Source organism: Syngnathus scovelli, chromosome 2 (genome assembly GCF_024217435.2).
Source record: "Syngnathus scovelli strain Florida chromosome 2, RoL_Ssco_1.2, whole genome shotgun sequence".
NCBI lineage: Eukaryota > Metazoa > Chordata > Actinopteri > Syngnathiformes > Syngnathidae > Syngnathus > Syngnathus scovelli.
In genome coordinates this window covers 9060271-9081138 of record NC_090848.1, presented here as the reverse complement: position 1 = coordinate 9081138, position 20868 = coordinate 9060271, and the positions used below count along the sequence as shown (strand labels likewise).

The window sequence follows — 20868 nt, the reverse complement described above, 5'->3', positions numbered from 1 at the left end:
CCCATGTACCCGATAGTGCCCCCACCGCACACACATACACACTCACACACATACACACTCACACACACACAGATGAAAGAGCCGCTGGCTTGACTTCGTTGAAAGGAGAGGCAGCATGTTAATGACAGTGCAGTAATGATGACACAATTGTGGAGATTAACACGCCATGCCAACTCTATAGTGTAGAAAAAACACCCCCATGCCTCACCACCTTAACTAAATCAATTTCAGCCAACTCATACAAATTAGCAGTAGGGCAAAATGTATGTTCTTTCATCATTTGCTTGCTTTCATCATTTGCTTGCAGAATCCTGCAGCATTTATTTTCGTGTTTGTAATGCAAAGCAGTTTAGGTGCACGTCAAAATTGTATTAGGGGACAGCGACATCTGTTGGCTGTTTTGATGACTGCAGGAGCGGGCCCGTCTGTAGAAACGGCTTGGATTTGGCGGGGCATTTGAATGATTGAGCGTTAATTTTAATGACAAAAATACATTTGATGAACAATATTTAAAAGAAAAAACACCTTGAAACTCAAAGGTGAATAAAAACGATGAATATTTTCAAAAATTTCCCTCCATTCATGTTTATTGTGTGTCTGTGTGTGTCTTTGTGTGTGTCTGTTAGTGTGTGTGTGTGTGTGTGTGTGTGTGTGTGTGTGTGTGTCTGTTAGTGTGCGTCTGCGTGTGCATGTGTGCGTGCGTGTGTGTGTGTATGTGTGTGTGTGTGTCTGTGTGTGTCTGCGTGTGCATGTGTGTGTATGTGTGTGTTGTTCAGTGATAATGGGGTCTTATCAGCCTCTGGTGGAGTTTCCTACTGGACAGGAAGTGGCCTTCCTTTGCGTCCTGTCGTCCCCTCCTGTGTGTGTGTGTGTGTGTGTGTGTGTGTGTGTGTGTGTGTGTGTGTGTGTGTGTGTGTGTGTCCCAACAATATTATGACAAAACAATCAGTGTAGAGGCGAAGAACAAGAATTTAGAGAGGTCGAGGTAACGATGTAAAGAAAATGAGAGCAAATTTGAGCAAGAGCAAATTTATCAGACTGGATTAGAAAAGTTTGATGGAAAACGGCTGACCAAAAATGGATTATGAACCCAAGAAATCCAAAAAGGTAATTTCCTATTTTTTTACAATTCCCTACATTTGCTTCAGGAAGAGCCTTGTCATCTATTTGTAACATGATAATTGAGAAATAATCTCATACGGACAAACAGACAAACAAAAAGAGTGCCAAGGATTGGTGTTTGAAATGTTTCAATTTCATTCCATGCTGGCTAGTAAAGTTCTGTGAAAAAACTATTATGAAAAGAAAATGTTGCTTTAAATCATTGCTAGAGTACTTGTGAGTTAATTGTCGCAAATGAAACTATCTTTTAAACAAATCTTTCGCTTATTTGGACCCATTTTGAATTCCTTAACTGTCCCAGACTTCTTTTAGTAAATCCTTCATTTACATCACCCCCCCCCCCCCTCAATATTTGTTCATGTGGCGTCCCTGCCAAGGGTTTGGTGTCCCCCATTAAGCGTCTAGTGTGGTCCAAAGCTAGTCGCAGGCCGTCGGAGCGCTGCAGCGTTTACCGGCGTCCCCTACACACCGTCCCCCTCTACCCTCCGGATTTCCTCATCCACCCTGAGAGACTCATCTTCGACTATGTGGAAAAGGAGGTCAAGGTAGGATTTGCACAATTCCAGCACAGACGACAGTTTTTCCCAACCTGCATTCATTGCCTATCACTTTATGTTGATTGCATTGATACATTATTTGTAGCAAATAATTTTCAGTCAACTTAAATATAATTGGACTCACTTGTTATCTTTTAATTTACTTTATCTTGTTTACTTTTTAAAATGACATTTTCTCTTGTATGTTACCATGTTTGCATGAGTAGCTTTGTGGTTTTATTATTTTCAGTGAAGCATTTTACAAGTTTGTTTGGAAAGTTGCCGTACGATCTTGAACGTGCCGTGGCACAATGCTTGGGAATGAATGTAGAATGTGTCACAATGTTCTGATCACATGACCTTTCCCATCAGTTCCTGGGTCACCTGACCTGGGTGTCGGTCTCTCTGAACCCATCCAGTCGAGATGAACTGCTGCAACTGCTGGACACAGCCAGGGTTGGTAGTTTGATATTGTTAGGCTCAAGCTTGGCTCATTACGAAATACATTCAGCTCCAGTAAAGACAGAACAGGCTAAAGTGTGCATATTATATTAATAATGAATGCAGAAATATGAGAATTCTACACGAGGAAGTAATATATTATCGACGAGTGGTGACATCGTAGTGACGGAATTGTGCTGTTGAGCAGCAGCTGAGGGTTCTGCCATCCAAGACCAGTGTGGAGCAGGACTGCATCTTAAGTCTGTCCGCTCGCTGTCTCCTGCTGACATGGCGAGACAACGAGAAGCTCCTGATGAGGATTCCCACGCATGAGATTGCCGCCGCATCTTACCTGAGAGATGATGCGCTGCACCTGCTGGTCCTCAAGACAGGTGACAACATTTCCAAAAAACTGATTTGACTACCCCGTGTAAACATAGCATAAGAACAGTTTTAGACTTTTGAAGAGCTGTTTTGCAAACTTGTGGTTCAGGGTTAAACGTGGACACTGTGGTCTCCGGCGACAACAGCCTGGACCGAAAGAAGCCGGCGAGCATCGACAGTCGACGTCAAACCGTGAGCTGCAACGCTGACCCGCGACCTTCCGGTGGTACAATGGAGCGGCGCCACACCATTTGCGGAGTGGACTGGAGGCCGTCACTGTCCAGGAGCAGCCACGACAAGAACCAGAACGTCGACCGAGGAGGAGGAAGCAGCAGCGGCGGGAGTTTAGAAAGGAAACAAGCAGGTGGAAGCTGGGAGAGGAAGCAACCAACACGCAAAACCGGCGGCAGCTGGGAGAGTCGTCGGCCGAGGCCGGCGAGCGGTGTGGCGCCTGGAGGGGGAGGGAGCTGGGAGAGGCGGCATGGAGGAGGAGGTGGAAGCTGGGAGCGGCGAGGAGGAGGAGGAGGAGGGGGTGCAGGAAGCTGGGAGCGGCGGCAGGCCTGCACGGGGAGTTGGGAGAGGGGCAAGAGCTACGGGAGCTGGGAGAGGAGGAATCACAACCCACTGGAGCCCACCCCGTGCCCTGATGCCTACTGCAACCTTGTCATCCTGGCCGTAGACAACCGGGTGGGTTGTCTCTTGCACCAGTTGTTTGTACTTACATTTTATCCATCCATCTGTCCATCCATTGAATTTTAATCAGGCAGCACTACATGAGGACTTTTTGATGCGTGTGCCCCATTAGGATGCCGCGGAGGAGTACTGTTCGCTGATCTGCCAGATGTTCCAGATCATTTACGGCCATCAGACTATTGAGTGCGTGGACAGAGCAGGATTTCACCACACCATGCCGGACCGCTACTGGCTGCAGAGAAGTGAGTGGAGTCATTTAACGCTGGATTAAGTTGGATGATTGGGAGGAGTCATTCACCAATGTTACTGAGCAATAATTTTTTTCATTAAACACAAATGACGAGTTCATAAGTACTCATCCCCCCCAAGCCAATCCACTAAAGATCTAACAAAATCCATAAATACCGCCAAAATGTTCAAATGAAAGAGCCTGTTTGTCTCCAGAAAATTGCAATAATAATTATTGCTGAGCCTCTCTATTTTTGTTGAACTCTTTTATTCATGCAATTGGCTCTTCATTTTCAAGCATACATGCATGAAATCAGTTTTAGTCATGACTGTGCTGAAGAACATTTCATCCAACTATTTTTAAATTCCCTATTACGAGCCAAGCTTCAATTTAACAAATCCCTGCAATGAACTCCATTGAAACTTTCCAAATTGAAGATTTTTTTTTCAGCCCTAGTAGTAATAGGGTCATTTGTAACTTTTTGTGACAGGTGACAGCTCCCTGACGGACGCATCGTACAGTTATGATCCAGAGTTCAGCTGCTGCAGCTCATAGTCAGTCTCAAGCCTCTTCGGTTTTCTTCATCCCCCGACAATCAAGATGCCCTCACTTTCTTTGCTTTCTTTTAGTGACGGATCCCAGGATGCGTTTGAGCTCTACTACAGTGAGACGTATAGCGAGAGTTCATCGCTTTCGCTTCAGGACTCCCATCGCGGTCTGGCTTTGGCCAGCGACGCAGGAGAAAGCAATCCCACCCTAGAGCTCATGCAGGAGTACATGATCACGGTGAAAAACAATTTTGTATCCTCAAGAAACCATGCAAATCATGAAACTTCATTAAGCGTGAAAATATAACATTCAAAAATGATTACCCATTGAAGAATAACAACTGGCAAAAATTCAAAGTGAATTGATTTTCAAAATTCATTGTGATATACGTGTGTGTAGCTGAGGAACAAGCTGAGTGCCGTGGAGCTGCAACACTTTGCGACCTTCTTGCGAGAATACAGGCTGGGCTCGGACATTGGACACTTCTGCTCTGAGCTGCTGCAGCTGTATGGAGACAACCGCAAGTTTCTGCTAATGGGTGAGAAGCTGATAATAACCATAAGTATGGTGAAACGACTTGTCGTAACCCAGAGCAGGTGCTATTTTAGCGTTTGATATGGCAGCAGAGGGCCCGCCAGGAGTTTGTTCGGTGAAGCCACCTCAACATGGATGTATAAATCCTAATTTGAAGCCCTAGTTGAAAACCCTACTTTGCAACCTTAATCCAAGTTTAGAACCCTATTTTTTTTATTTCTGGGGTGCCGCGGATATGTCAAGTGAATCCCTGGGACCACCACGCTCTGCACTCCACTTCCAGATTGAGAAAATGTCCAATGACGTAAGAGCCATCTTTCAACAAAACTTATTTGACTTGCAGGCATGCGGCCGTTTATCCCGGATAAGGACGTGGGCGTCTTCGAGGGCTTCCTGGAAAGTATTGGAATCCGCGAAGGTGGAATTTTGACCGACAGCTTTGGACGCATCAAGCGCAGTATGAGCAACACGTCGGCCACTGCCATGAGAGGGTATGAGGGGTGGGGCAGGGGGCGGGCTCATACATCTGAGTTGAAGGCAAAAACCTGTGAAAAACCAATAAAATGTTTCGTATTTTCTCTTAGTCTGTTAATGAAGAAGAAAAAATGCTGTACGCTGCACATCATTAATAAGTTGCTTGTTTTCCCAGCAGGTACGACAGCTGCTCTCTGACGTCGGGGTCTCAAGAGTTCAACCGCCGCATCAGTGACATCACACATGACATCCAAGCCCTTGGCTTCGGGGAAGCACATGCTGATATTGAAGAGGAGGATTACTACCTGTGATCCAAGTAGATTCCTCAACCTCAATAGTCTAAAATCATCAAGTAGCATCTTGTACGGTGAACTTGCAGCCTCGCATGTCTGCCTTCCAGTTCTATGGTCCCGGGGTCCCAATGTCAGCTGCGACTTTTCTGTATGGACTTTGTATGTTTGCCGGACTCCGCTTTCCTCCTACATTAACCAAAACAACAACATGTTAGCATGTTAGCTTCATTGAAGACTCTGAATTCCATAAACCCAGCACACCAGCAAACACTTGTAGGGACAAAGAGGGGATTTATTCTCTGCCCTCTTAATATGTATATATTTTTTTATTTTAGGTTCATGTTTCAATTTTTAAAAATATAACAAACATTAAATATTTTACAATGTGAGACCAAGTAGTGATAGCGTTAGTGTTTTAAATCCCGCTTTCTTTAGTCTTGTATTCGTCTTTCAGTGGCAAAATAAGGGAATAAAATATCTAAAAACAATATCTAAGACAAGGCTTGTGATAAAAGTAAATGAATAAATGTTTTTTTAGTTAACACATCACGGTGAGCCGCCCCAATGGAGGGCATACTTCACAACCTTCCCATGGTGCATTGCTTCCCCACCGCCAGGCGTGTGACCTCTGTCAGTTTCACTGAACATCCAGCCAGAGTTGTGATGTAATAGGCTTGTTTCTTTCCTCTTACAGTCAAAGGAGTATCGGGGGGTGCTCATTGCACTTGTGCTCGTGAGACAGCAGAGTGATGAAATGAGAGCAATGTTCATCAGTGGATTAGAGCTCTGTCATTGATCTTTGTAATCTGTACCTGTGTGCTGGTATTAAACGCACCATGAGCCCATGACGCAGAATTGCGCGCAGTACTTATGCAGTGCATAATATGCTTTCCAGTGGTCAGGCGCCGCACTACAGCAGATCTGTCTTTCCGTCGTTGGACAGCCTCTCCAGCAAAAGCTTGCTTTTTAAACTTCCCTCTTTGATAAAGTCACTCGTCAGAACGAGCTCAGGCTTGTCCTTGAATCATCCCGCAGTGATGCGTTTATAGCGGCAGAGGTGTGCTCAACTATTTAATTTTTACATTTTCACTTTTATTTCTTAATTTAGTTTGGATTTTGGCAGTTTTGGTCCTCCATAACGTGTGGTGAAAAAGTCAAAGGGTTAAGTGCTAACATGCAGGCCAAGACCACTGGGTTCTGATGACCCCACAATACCCCCCCTGGGGTTTCTGTCAGAAGCAAAAGTTGACATAACATTGTTATACTACAAATTTAATACCCAGAAGATTTCAATTGATGTCAGCTTTGGATTTCAACCAGCTGTCAGCTCATGAGAGCTGGAAGGTCACTGGGAGTTCATTTGTTGTCTTTCAGATGTGTGCGACCAGAGGGCACGCGTGTGCCCAAACGCTCGTCCTGCTGGGATACAGCGAGGCGCGTCCTCCCGCCGGTTATATTTAGCAGCTTGACAGCCACAGTGGTGTCAGTGCGGGGATCAGAGCGAGCAAATCCTCTGTGGTTTCATAACAGCGACGTGCTGACAGCCAATCAAAGGTGCTGTTGCTGTCGGGCAATACTAATGCCTCAGCATCCTGTCACCACAAACAAACGTGATTCAGATGATCAGGATCATTATCAGGCTCCCGCAGAGCTTGCTAATGAGTTGATCATCTAGGATAGTGGCCCTCGAGGACTGGAGTTTGGGACCTGTGGTTTCGAGGTGATTATTCTTTTTCTGCCACCCAAAAGAAGATGAAGAAAATGACACCAACAAGATAGCCATCAATCATAGACATAGTGATTTCTTATGAATGTTGGAAAATTTGAAAATGTTGAAAATCTGCAGGATTTCATATGAAGAATTAAAGGATTGCATATTTATTACGGTTAGGTATTAAATTGTGAGAAATCAGCGTCTTTGCGTGAACCGTTTGTTACTCATAAGCAACTTCTTCATTTGAGCAAAGGTGACTCATTTCAAAACTGAGAGCCCTTTGCATGAGTCACTTCCCAAGAAGTGTCTCTCATTTGGAACAAGTTTCAACCTCTTTGCTTTAAGTTCAGTCAATTGACAGTGTCATGTTGTTGTTATTGTTGTTATTGTTGTTGTTGTTATTGTTGTTGTTTTTGACAGCGTCATCGGCTCCCGGAAGTGTGCGTGCGGCAACGTCATGACGCAGCCAGGTTTGATCCAATAGGAGCGTGGGAAGGCTTAAGCCGTCTCGAGCCGGGTAAAAGGGATTTGACAGTTGAGAGTAAGATTCCCAATTGGACTCTCTGCGCTGGGACGCGCAGCATGGCGGCGGCCGCCTGCGGCCACCTCGGGGCCGTCACTAAAAGCCAGACTCGGGAGCAGATCCGGAGGAACCGCGAGAATTCAAACCGGAGACGAGCCGCTCTTTTGTTCCTCTCCAACATCTCGCTGGACGGCCGCCCGGTGCATAGTGGCTCAGCCGAGCGGGGAGGGACGCAGGGGCACCAGGATGCCGTCCCGGAGCGGAGCGAGCTCGCGTCCACCGCGCTCCTGGAGCCGCAAAGCGATGTCGGGACGTGCTCGGTGAGTTTGTTGGCTTCCGTCAGCTGCGAGGACGTGAAAGCGACGACGGCGACGCAGCGGACGGGCGCAGGGCTCTTGGCCGTGCCGCCCATCGTCGTTCTGCCTTCTGACGCGGGGGGTGCGGAGCTGCTGCTCGGCCGTCGCAGGGACTCGGCGCCCTTGGTGGCCGATGGCCACCTCCTGTCCCCGTCACCGTCGGCATCCAACAGCAGCCTGCTGCCTTCACCAGCGACACCGCGCAAGTCTTCCACGCTGCTGTCGGTGCAAAGCTGCAACTCGCTGTCCTCCGACTTGAGGCAAAGGTGAGTTCAAAAGACGAGACAGAGCAGAACTTTGTCTTCTTTTTTGTTTGTTTGTTTGTTTGTTTGTTTGTTTGTTTGTTTGTTTGTTTGTTTGCTCTTCCGGAAAATTTCACAGTCGTTCGCTAGACCAGGGGCGTATCTACATCACCTAGGGCACCATGAAAGGGGGGAACCCCCTCAAAAACAAAATTAGTATAATGGATAACTGATTATGTTTTATTAAATAAACGCCCTGTATAAAATGAACAACAAATAACTACCATAACTAAACTTTGCATATATGTATAAATAACTTAAAAACAATAAAGATAAATGTTTAAAATTGAGAATGATAAAAGCATAATAAAGTTTAAAAAAGAAATATAAAACAAGCATTCAATAATTGTTGTCAACTGAATGATTTATTTTGTTGTCCTTGAAAATTTTAATTAATGGACAATATGCACATGCTGTACATTAATCAAGATCATAAAATGGGCTTGCACCAAATCAAGCAGCAAATTTCAGTCTCAATTTGACAACTAACACAAGCTGATAAAGTATAGAAAAAAATGAAACAAAGTTGATAAAATTATACATATCTATTTACAAAAAGTATAATAATCATAATATTATTTTACCAAGAAGTCTGGAGATTAGGGACTGTAAAAAGTATGGAATTCGGAACTCAAATGTTTAGGAGGCCTGTTTCCAGTGGGCAGAAATTGACTAGACAAACACTCTGTACTGGCTGATTTAATCAAGAATAGGAAGGAACTATTTGTCTTGTGCTGTCCTTTTTTGAGTGATCGCGTTTTAGTGTGACAAACTGAGCAAAGCAAGCACACTTTTGAAAGCAAGAGCGATGCTGAAGTAAGGGAAACTTTTGCACTACTTGTCCAAGCTGCCATTTGTCACCGTTGTGCCTGACGCCTCATATCAGTTATTCCCCAATTGGGAATCGCATGATTTTCTTATCTTATCTTGGGGAAGTTTTGCTTTGGAACAATGATGCTAACAATTGGAGAGAATCTGGAAACAGTGGGCCACTTGCGATGTCATGGATTGGCGGTCGCTTGGCGATTGTGAAGGCTGTTGATGCATGACGCTGAACTGGTGAACTGGTGTCTACAGAGAGGAAGTGGGGGAGGGAATTGATAAAACCACAGGCAACATCAAGTCACAAAAATGCAAAATGTTTTTTGAGGGGGCGGGGTGGCGTACATAGACGCAAACAGAACAAGAGATTAACTCGTCAAGATAAACTGAGTGAATGCGTTTACCTTAAAGGGAAGTTTGCACGTGCTGGCCCACTTTTGAAGTCATCATTCTGGCATCATTTCAAGCCTGTGGCAATAAACACCGCTTAACCTATTTGCATGTGACGAAAAGCTGTGAATATGAGCCTTATATAACAACTCATCAGTCCAAACAAAGCACCAGCTGCCATTTGTTCTTTTTACATTGATAACTTAATGACTTTTGGTGACTCACTTGCAGTGTTGCCACGGTTACCTTGAAAAGTAACTTTAATGATGACTCACTTGAAAGTAACTAAATTGGAATTATATTAGTAATACTACATTCAGTTGATACTGACAATACTTGGCATAAAAATGTCAGCCAGTTTGCCATTTAATTGGAAATGTATTTTTAAAAGTGACATTTAAAGGGGAAGTCAACCCCCCAAAATTGTTTACAATAATATGTTTGTTGCTAACATTAACTGTGACTGATACGATGTCAACACCACCCACCTAATTCATCTTGAACTCATACTCGACCTCACTTTTATGGGGCGGTTAAGAATTCCAAAGTAATGAAAACAGAATGACAAGAGGGGTGGAGCAGATAGACACATGCAATAATGGGCACCTCCAATATTCGCTTTTATGGGGATGGTGAGAATTCCAGTGTAATGAAAACAGAATGACATGAGGGGTGGAGCACATAAACGGGGTTCACATGCAATAATGGACACGCACACACAAGTAGCATACACGTAACAATGAGAAACAAAATGGAGCAGTAGAATTAAGCTGACATCATTTTCTGGTGTGTCAAACATGCATACGTTTCCAGTAAACAGTTGAATTCCCCTCCACACCCTTAATACACACACGCGTGTGTGCGCACACACGTTTTGTCATAACATTATTTTTCAAGTACTATAATGTGCTGTATTTCCTTAATTTCCTTCAAAATAGGCAGACAGAAAAAAATACAAAACGCATCTCTAAACTCATCACACTTAACAACAAACAGAAATTTGCCAAATAAAGAGGATTTCATCTTAAAGTGACTTCCAGCTGTTAGTGGGATTTATTATGATCCCATTGAAAATGTTTGTAGGCAAAAAATATATATAAACAGTTTTCTGCTATGTACAATGTGAATTTAAAAAATAAAAAAAATATTATATAATAAAGGAAACTAATTTATTGCCGTCTTTTAAAACACTTGCTCCAGGTCCCTGGGATTAACCTGCAAAAAATTGCTCCTTTATTAGAAAGTAGTTCCTCAAATTAAGTCAATGACAAGTAAAATTACACCTTAAAGAAATAAATATTTAGCCGTGTGCATGTAAGCAATATGCCTACACATTTATTGAAGTTACCCAGTGAATGTAGATGCAAATGCATCATAATGTATGTAAGGATGCAGCTGGCCGGCTGAGTGATTATCACGCAGACTCTCCCGCCCCTGCAAGCGTACGTTTGTTGCTCAAAGCACAAGACGTTTAATCTCCAACTGGTGCTTGACCGACCGCTTAATACGTGTTACAGATTGACTTTAAGGGGATTTGAGTATCTCCCTCACTCCCCTGTTTAAAATACAAACCCTTGACAAACAGTGAAGACAGAGCAGGACATCTCTGCAGATATTCATGTGTCAATTCAATGACGAGCCCGAGAGAACATTTAGCTGCGACTAGAAAGGGATATTTTTAAAATCCTCAGAATGTCGATGTCTTAAGAGTAAATAGTTATGATGGATAAACAAAGTCCCAAATAATGGCCTATTGCTTCCCTTGGGTGTCGTGGTAAAACTGCCAAACTCTACAATGGCTCAACTTTTGCGGGTGGGACGATGGCTGGTTTGCGTGAGGCAAGACTTCTTCTCTTAAAACAGCTTAACGTAGTGCTAAAGAGCATGCTATAATTATTTTCCCTAAGAGTATTTTGACAAAAGCAAAATACATAGAACACCCGGAAACTATTTGACATTGTTTGGACATCTAAGCTGCGCTAAGAGACGTTGACACTGGCCCGAGAAGTCCGAGAAAGTGACAAATATTGCAAAGCAAAAAAAGCTGCAATGACATTGACAAAAATCAGAGACGATCCAAAGTTCTTTTTTTAGACGACGCTTTTCAAACAGTGCATTACTGCCACTATATTTGGAAGATAAAAGGCCACCAGCTGTAATTAGAATGGCTCCTTCGGGACTGGTCACCGGCTCCATGTTGTAAAACAATCGACAATGGCATCATCTCAAACAGCGGCTTGAGAGTTTTCTAATTTATGATTCAATTTCACTTAATTGGACATTTCATCATCACTCCCTCTTTCATCATTAAACAATACCAAATGAACAATAATAACCACTCAGTAGTGATCCGAGAAAAAAATTGTGCAATAAACTTGAATGCAAAATAAATTGCTTTTATTTGCTGATTAATCAAAATAATCAATAGAATATTTGATAGTGACACCCTTATAAGCATTCGGCCATGTATATTCAATAACCCAATTGATTTTGAATTGACAAGCTGTGTAGTAAGAAACAGACTTGTTCGATTCCATTCGACCATGCCACCAGCATCAAAACGCCAAAGAGTCAGCAAAAGCTTGGGGATATTTGTGTGCGCTTAGTTTCTGATGTAAACAACAATTGTCGCCCTCAGCAGCAGTCAAGAATTTTTTCCTTTCCCACAAAACTTTCCACAACATCCTGGAGAAAAGAAGCCGCTGGGTTCTCATGGGAGAAGGTCACTGCGGGTCACGCCGATTAGAATGCGACTGCCGATGGGATCTGCCGCTCGGATGCCGGGATAGATTTAGATGGAGGCTACCACACACACTAGATCAGCTTGGCAGCTTGACGAACCAGCGGCCACTAGAATGACTGATTGTACTCACTCATAGAAAGAAGCAGCAGCTCGGACATTTTGAACTCATTTTCTGATTCTTGTTTATGTCCAACCAAAGCACGATAGATTGATTGAGCTTAGTTGTGTTTATATGTCTTCATTCAGCTGTCATTCCCACACAAATGGAAAATTCCTGAACATCCTCCAGAATGTCGTGGAATGATGATTGCTGTGGAAATGTGAAGGCTGAGAAAAAGTCCAAAAATCTGCCCAATGGCCACAAAGTCGATGTAACCCATCAAATATACTGTGCTTTTATTTTGAAAGTCATGGTTTGTTATTAGTCAAGCTATCGGCCAGACCTTTGGTTTCATCTGCTGGCATGGAAATGGCATATTATCAGTGATGAGCCTCATCGAAATGGATGAAACTCAAGTATACTTTTGAAGTGGCCGATTGTTTTGAAGGAGCGCTGATGCAGGAATACACACGGCGTGCAATTTGAGCCAGCGCAGGTGCTGCTGTGCGTCTGCTGTGCTGATTTCATAGCAGTTGCATAACTGCTGTGATGTCATCGCGCCGATCTCCTTGGCCTGATTTTTATGCCGAGTTGCTTTAATCCGCGAGGTCAATGCAGCCATACAGCTGAGATGCGGAAAACACTTAGAAATGGACCGAATGACTCCAATGCTTATCGCTTTCTTTCCAGTATCAATTTGCAAGAAGAATAATGGAAGACCTGACAAAAGGTCAAAAGACGTCAAAATCCAAAAATGAGCCCATCTAAAATGTGCTGAGCCGTGAAGTACCAGAAAGCACTCATGCAGTACATGCAACCATTTTGTTTGCGTGTCAAGTGTCATTTTTGTTACATTTTGAGATCTTGATTGATGTCTTCATGCTTCAGGACCCGGAATCTCTCCGGCGGTTCTCCCAGGCCGCGACACACCAAGAAAATCCACTTCATCAAAAACATGAAGCAGTACGACACGAGGGGCAGCAGGTGAGACAAAAACACTGGCACCCATGTAGACGTGTCTGGGCACAGTTTTGCCATGTTAGCGGGAATAAAACCATAAACATAATATGAGCCACACAATTGCATTGAGCTGAACTTGAGGATATCTCGGGTCCGTTTTAAAGCAGCGCTATGACAAGTGCATGACTTTGCATGACTTTTTTTTTAATGCAATAAACACTTGAGGTCAAGCTTAAGTCAGCCAAATATCCTTGCCAATGACAAGTTAGTGCATGCTGCTAAAATGCTCGCAGCTAATGTTAGCGCCTCTCCTACCATGGACGTGCTGATACTTTGAACTTGTTTGCTGCCAGCGGTTTTCAAAGCATTTCAACAGATTTTTCAAGTCCCGCAGAATATTGTTTTCCGTAACCATATAAGCACCAAATCTACCATGAGAAAGAATAGACTCTCTTCTTGCACTAGACAAAATTGGTTTCCACCTCTCTGTTGTAATTTTTAGCAATCTGGAGTACAACATCAGCTGGCTTCAACAAAAAACAGGAGTTTCTCACAAAAAAGCAGAGAAAAAGGTTCATCCACTTACTGATACTCAAACCGACTCACTGAATGGCACGTCAGTCACGGGTTTGTTTGTTTTTTTTCTTTATTGGCGTCCTTATGCGACCACCATCTTGGTCATTCATCCAAGATCGTCATTGTACGTTTTCCCGATTGCATCACACAAACACATAGCATACCCTGCTAATACGAGTCATATAGATGCTCATTTGAGTGGAAAAAAATTGTGGCCAGTTTCTCCCTTGTAATCAATCAGTCATGCATGTTCAAAATCTGTTCAAAATCTGTGTTTATCTAAAATTTAATTGTGCTATCTACTGGTGCCTGTTTGCCAGTACAGTTGTTTACAATTTTGAAAATCACAAATAAGCATGGTCAGAAAAATGTAAATTACTTATCTAGACATCAACAGCAGTGAGTGTTTGGATTCCATTAGACGCAGCGAATGAGTCCATGAAAGAGAATTGTATCTCTGGCATCGGTCTGTAATTTTTGCTTTGTTTTGTTTTATACAACAAACCAGCAAAAAAAAAAAGATGCAATTTTCATCAGGCAGTGGCAATCATACTCTGGGGCAGAAAATCTGCAGAGCAAGACAGGTTTATGCTCCTGTATAGAACATTTTGTAGATGACTCATCCTTGTCTAGACAAGAAATCGACAAGAAATGTAATGTGATTACCATATTAATACTGTATTCATTATTGTTTGAAGCATCTTGTCACTTTCCGCGCCATTGCTTTGTCTCCTCCTTCAGTGTAATTGTTCCTCTATTCTTCCTTGCAGACGAAACAAATCTGACCGCCGGGTCCGGGGAACAAGAATGAGTCGTTCTGTAATAATAGACTCACGGCTGATTGTTCCAAAATAGATCTTGCCACCAGCGGTGCAGCTGTTTGTAGATTACCAGTCACAATGTCATCGTGCAGAAGAGATCATGCACAATACCCGCTTAGTCGAGCAAATGTACAAGAATGCAGAGAACTTGTGTCTTGCTGGAGCCGCAAGTGAAATACGACATCTAGTGTAGTTAGGCGATAAAATGTATTGCTCTTGTCACAATTCGGGTCATTTCCCGTCGTCAAATCCCCACAGACTTGACTTTCCCATGCATCATGGGAACCAAATGCTCTTTTGCTTGCTTGCCAGCCAAACACTTGTTCACGACAGTCGCACAAAAGTGATTCCTGTGAATGTTCACAACTGTGAAGAGGGAAAGACGAATTGCCAACGTGTGTTTTGTCGCCTTCAGGATCGTCTTGATCTGCGCTAAAAGATCCCTGTGTGCGGCCTTCTCGATCCTGCCGTACGGAGAAAGCTTTTACCTCAGGTACACGCGCTGAGTTGAATTGAAACACATTTGAAAGGAAGGACTGGAAAGAAGAACGCTGCTCTCTCGTCAAATGAATGTTTTTGTACGCCTTTCTGTCTCCAGTGAGCCCATGCTGAACCATCCCCGGAGGAGACACTCGTCCGGGAATATTTCCACTTCCTTGGAGATGATGGGACTGGAGGGTTTCCACTTGGAGACGTACGGCAGGGTATGTCAACACACACCCGTGTCACAAGAATCCATTCCCGCGTGACCCGACCTTTCTTTTGCTTCTGGTCCAGTCGGTGTCGTACGCCCAGTTCTTGTACCCCACCAACGCCCTGGCAAGTCAGAAGCCGTCGTCCACCAGCGACCTCACGCTGCAAATTCCCGTTTCCAGGAGCTCTCACAGCATGCCCGGCAGGCGTTTACCCCCGAGTAGGCTCAACAGCGCCGTGGGACTAGACCTTGGTAGAACACACAAACACTCATCTTCATTTTCTGTGTACAGAGAAACATCCATAATTAGAGGGAAGCCTCTTTTATAATTCTGCTATCATGCAATTTGGTTTATTAAGGTCACCCATCAATAGTCAAGAAGTAAGCCCATCAAAATGTTGCTTTATATGAGAGAAAAAAAAAAAGCTTTGCCTATTGTTCTGTCCTCCACCGTTGAGCACTCGATCCAAACTGATACGATATCTGCTCTTAGGCCAAGACAAGATAAACGAGGAGTGGGGTAGATTTTAAAATCTCATCTCTCCTATTCTGCAGGACTGGAGGACATGACAGACTACGACCCAAACATCCTCAATGACCCCCAGTGGCCTTGCGGGAAACACAAGCGGGTGCTGATCTTCGCCTCTTACATGGTGAGAACATTTTTCAATGTGGAAGAAGCATGTTGAACCACCGGAAGACATCTTGCATCTTTTCTGTCTTTGCCAACACCGACCCAACAAGACCTTTGCCTATTTTTGCAGCATTCATCAAAGTAGCTTTTTGCATTTGGCCACCATTAGCAATAGTCAATCTACGATCCCGAGTACCCCGACAGAATATGGTGACCAAAAAAAAAATGTCAAGAAGCACCAAATAGGCACATGCCTTGATGTCAGCTTAATTGGTGGCCTGATAGGCTGCAGCTTAGTGGGATCTATTCCAAAGGGATGCAGACACACATACACACACACACACACATGCATTGCTGTTTAATCCATCCTGGGGGATTTTCACTCCAGAGGCTAAGCTATAATTCCACTCATGTATGTGTGCACGAACACGCCTTCATTGGGATTCACGTTTAGCGGCTGGCTTTTGACATCCTCGGAGCGTTCCATCGGCCGTGAAGTGTTGCGTGATCATTTTGTTTCCGTTCCTTCTCTCGTCGCAGACCACCGTCATCGAGTACGTGAAACCTTCCGACCTAAAGAAAGACATGAACGAGACATTCAAGGAGAAGTTTCCTCACATCAAACTCACCCTGAGTAAGATTCGCAGGTACGTGGAAGAACAAACACCTTCTGAGAATGCCCGAGCGGAAACGCGTCTCACTAGGCGGTCGCGCTCGCAGCGAATCACGAGTGACCTTTTGCTCGTCTGCATCTCAGTCTGAAGCAAGAGATGCAATTGGTCGGCGAGGATTGCGGCCTGCAGCCCTCCACCATCGCAATGGCCTTTGTCTACTTTGAAAAGTTGGTACTGCAGGGGCGACTCAACAAACAGAACAGGTAGGCCTGCTTTTGGCTACTAAAGTAGATGGAAGGAGCAGTCATTGACGGCTGGATTATTTCCAAAATGGCTCCCATTAGTCTTGCTATGTTATCATTACAGTCCAACTCAGGCTGATATTATTGATATTATTTTCTTTCAAATGAGGTCTTCATTTAAAACGTCCCTATTTATTTGGCTTTATTCTACAGGAAGTTGGTGTCAGCTGCCTGCATCCTTTTGGCTGCCAAGATCAGCAGTGATCTAAGAAAACAGGAGGTTAAACATCTCATCGATGTAAGATGCCTGTGTTCACACACCCACACCAATTTACAACAGTTTGTTATGCGATGTCAGCAAAAATTTGACTTAATCATGAGTTTCTGACACGCTACCGCTAGGTGGCAGCATCAGGCCATCATTTCATGCTGGTTTCTTTGTGGTGAATTTTAGTGTTTGTGTGTGCAGGTTATTATAAATAGTGAAGAAAATTATGTTTGGTGAAAGTTTTGGTAAAAAAAAAGAAGTTCCAAACCTTCTATATGTTATGTTTTGAGCAGAAGCTTGAGGAGCGCTTCAGGATCGGCAGGCGGGAGCTGATAAGCTTTGAGTTCACCATCCTGGTGGCCCTGGAGATGGCACTCTACCTTCCGGAAAGTAAAGTCATGCCTCATTATAGGCGGCTGGTCCAGCAGCAGATGTAGCTTGGTCTTCGAAGACCCTTCCTTCTTCCCTGATTTGCACAGCTTGAGGGAAACAGCCCTATTTGGCCCTCAACAAGTTGTCTTTCTGAAATGGAACAGGAGTGGCATTCTGGATCGCTCGCTCCATTTCCAATTGCGTGTGGGAATCCTAACCCGGCCTTTGAAAAATCTGCCAAAAGAAGAAATGCCATGAAATTCCTTGCGGCATTTTCTCTTGTGTAACGCAATCAAAAAAAAAAAAAGACAGATTTCTCGCAAATCCCTCCAAGCAAAATTTGCATACGAGGACAGCCTACTCGTTCCCAGAGTTAGCAGTTGATTTGAATCTGAAAAAGAGACCGAGCAAACTGTGGAAACTGTCGGCTTTCAAATGACCCCGAGGACTCCACACCTCAGCTGTGAAACTTGAGATGAAATCTCTTCAACAGCGCAGTTGCCTCTATTCATCTTTTTTGTGGAAGACTGAGACCTGGAGGTCTGATGATCACATGATCTCCGTGAGCACATGAGTCGACAAAGCCGAACTACCGTTCTTCGTGTGACGCCCATAAATGGCACCTGCGGCCCAACCCGAAGCAGCAAGACAAAACCAGTTGTCCACCAAAGATTCCAGACGATTCCTGCAAAATGGTCAACCCATTCAATTGCTGATTCTCAAAGCAATCTAATGTTTGATGTCATTTTCTCAAGGTCTTCTTCCTTCTATCTGCAAGTCTTCCCTCGTCACCTCTTTGGTCACATTTGCCTCCCTTTCGCGAGCCCTCCTTCCAGTTTTCTCCATATTTCAATCTGCACTTATGCCCTAAACCTCTTCCTCAGTTTGGTCCGTACAAACAAAAAACGCCTATTACACTGAACAAAAATTGTATTTCCTCAAGTGATTGCACAAAATATAATCATCTGGATCCAGATGATTTTAATTTGTGCAACCACGAGAAAATAAAATTCTCAACTAAAATTCAACAAAAACTATTTTTCTGCTATAGCAAAAAGATCCAACTGCATTTCCATCATTTATTTTGTCAAGTGGTTGCACAAAAATTTCCATCTGGATACAATTACTGTAACTGTATAATCAACTTAAAAATTGGATCCAGATCCTTTCATTTCGTGCAACCAGTTGATGAACTAAAATTGAATAAATTCAACAACTATTTTTCTCAGAGGGAAAAATAGGCTGTGATATTTTTTTACCTATGATAAATACGGTATGTATATTTTTTTGTATTGTGATATGTCGCTCAAGTCGATTATTTATTCACTGATTGACATTTGCAGCATGGGGAAGTCGAGTGACTTTCAGATCTCGTGCAACTTTGTGTTCTTTGCATTACAAACTTGATTCTATGCAGCTTTCCCAGCCCGTCGCACACTGATGAATTTCATCTTCCGTTTTTTCTTTTTGTCTACTTGTCTTCCTTTTATTTATGACATTTTTATTACATTTCAGTTAATTGTTTGTGTTTTCAGATGTCAGCTGAGTCCGCAGCAGTCTCATTTCATTTCAAAGGCATGATGTAAAATACTACTTGTATCTAGTGCTTAGGTTGATTGATTGTCTCATACCAGCGAGTTGAACTCTTCTTTACATTCCGCATCGTTCCACAAATTCCTTTTTTAGTACCAACATCCCAAACAAACATACAAAAAATGATAACTGACTACTTTCTCATCATAATCGTTTTTATCGTTTGATTTTCTTCTTGTCCAGCAGGGGTCGCTACCTGGCGTGATTTGTTTGGCACAGATTTTACCCTCGAGCCACTCAATCCATCTTTTACGCCCCTCTTCCTTATGTATGTTTTCGTTACATGACGTCAACATGTACACATTTAGTGACTTGTAGCTCCCGACCACCGACTGTTTCCTATTTAATTTAGAGAATAGATCAGTGAATAGGTATTTTGCTAGATGAATGCCAAGATAACTGCCAATGTACGTATATTAAATATTTATTTTCTTAAAAGAAATGTGAGCTGATTTTGATTTGACTATTCTTTTGTAAATGTGGTGGGTTAAATTGTATAATGGTTTGAAGAAAATGTTCCGTTACCCATCCATTCGCGAAAAGAACTGAATTCTGTATTGTACTTTCTAATTTTATAGACTTTTTAAAATGGTCAAACTAGGCTCAATATTGTGAATGCTTGATTGTGTATGATTTGGCAACCATTCCAGAGTGTATCCATCTCTGGCCCCAATGCATTTGAAATAGATTCCGATGAAGAGTATCCGAAAAGTCTCTCTGAAACGGCTCCCGATTGTAATGCCCCAAATGTGCCACTAGATAGCAGCAAATATTACACAACATGAATCAATGAAGCAATAAAAGTTTATTATAAAGGCGATCATGTGGACTTTGGATCCACCCTATCAGAGCTTTGATTTCACAACGTATTTGATCTTATTGTTGTACTGTAGTGTACCACTGGGCTACACTATCCCTTCTTACACCGAAAAAAAATGTGTGTTGAATTCACTCAATAATAAATCCAGATACATTTACATATATCATCTACTTTAAAAATAATGGATCTGGATCGACAGGATTATTTTGTGCAACCTCTTGACAAATAAAAATGAGTAAATTCACCCGAGACTTTTTTGTCAGTGTAATCTTAGGCACAGGCAAACGACCACAAAATTAAATAACACTAATTGAAGACCTGTGTGATGGCATCAATCAAAAATGGACATTATCACTCTTGTAAAGGCAAACTTAATTGTGTCAGAGCTCTCACGTCTGTCCTTAAAAGACTGCATGTAGCTTTCAGTGATTGGACGTGCATATAAACACTGAGGTCACTTATTTGTTTTCTTTGCTTTCTCATTTTTCTAGTCGGTTGAAAACTACTGAAGGAAAAAGAAACATGCAGTTGTGCAATCACTGTTCCCAATAAGAACACACAATGACCACAGCATTCCTACTTTTTTTCCCTGTCACATGCTTTCCATCGATGTGATGTTGAGAGTGAAGGAAAAAATGATTCTCTGTCTTCGGCACACGTTAACTGGGTCATGAGCACAAACCCTCCTCGAATCAAGCACATTGAGCTCTTGTTAGCCGATAAAGGGGCGGATCTTGTCAATCAACTAGAATACTGCAAAGATTGTTGCACTTCTCCAAAAATATTGAAGCGAAAACTAAAAGGGAAATAAGACAAATAGCATCATTGTTTTAAGAGCTTGGAACCTGTTTTGTTTGTTTGCTTCACAAGTCCCCAAACACATGAGGCCCTCCCTCAAGTCCTGTCCAAAACCATCGAGTGAATTTCCTCCAATTTCAGCTGAGGTGGAGCTGAAAAAGGCTGACTCAGCTCTAAAAAAAAAATAAAAAAAATGTCCCTACTGACCGCAATTTGTTCTGTGTACAAACAATGACAACAAGCATCTCTATATGTAAGTCACACTCATGAC

At 42.9% G+C, this 20868-nt stretch overlaps 2 protein-coding genes across 3 annotated transcripts; both read left to right on the top strand.

Moving 5' to 3' along the window:
• The first annotated feature begins 725 nt into the window (after positions 1 to 725).
• ccm2l (CCM2 like scaffold protein) lies at positions 726 to 6100 on the top strand. 2 transcript variants are annotated; one of them, XM_049753773.2, is made up of 11 exons: positions 726 to 1107; positions 1500 to 1667; positions 2031 to 2114; positions 2308 to 2491; positions 2593 to 3170; positions 3289 to 3418; positions 3896 to 3959; positions 4035 to 4191; positions 4354 to 4492; positions 4832 to 4979; positions 5138 to 6100. In XM_049753773.2, exons 1-11 carry the CDS (start codon positions 1078 to 1080, stop codon positions 5271 to 5273), a joined length of 1818 nt encoding a protein of 605 aa, XP_049609730.1. In that variant the 5' UTR covers positions 726 to 1077; the 3' UTR covers positions 5274 to 6100. The 2 variants fall into 2 exon arrangements, with proteins under 2 accessions (XP_049609730.1, XP_049609731.1); XM_049753774.2 differs by having other exon boundaries at positions 729 to 1107; positions 5141 to 6100.
• A 1247-nt stretch (positions 6101 to 7347) lies between these two features.
• On the top strand, positions 7348 to 20260 carry cables2b (Cdk5 and Abl enzyme substrate 2b). Its single transcript, XM_049753775.2, has 10 exons — positions 7348 to 8114; positions 13094 to 13189; positions 14978 to 15055; positions 15161 to 15266; positions 15340 to 15508; positions 15812 to 15909; positions 16431 to 16537; positions 16648 to 16767; positions 16960 to 17044; positions 17308 to 20260. The coding sequence occupies exons 1-10, from the start codon at positions 7552 to 7554 to the stop codon at positions 17449 to 17451; spliced, it is 1566 nt and encodes a 521-aa protein (XP_049609732.1). The 5' UTR covers positions 7348 to 7551; the 3' UTR covers positions 17452 to 20260.
• Positions 20261 to 20868: the final 608 nt, after the last annotated feature.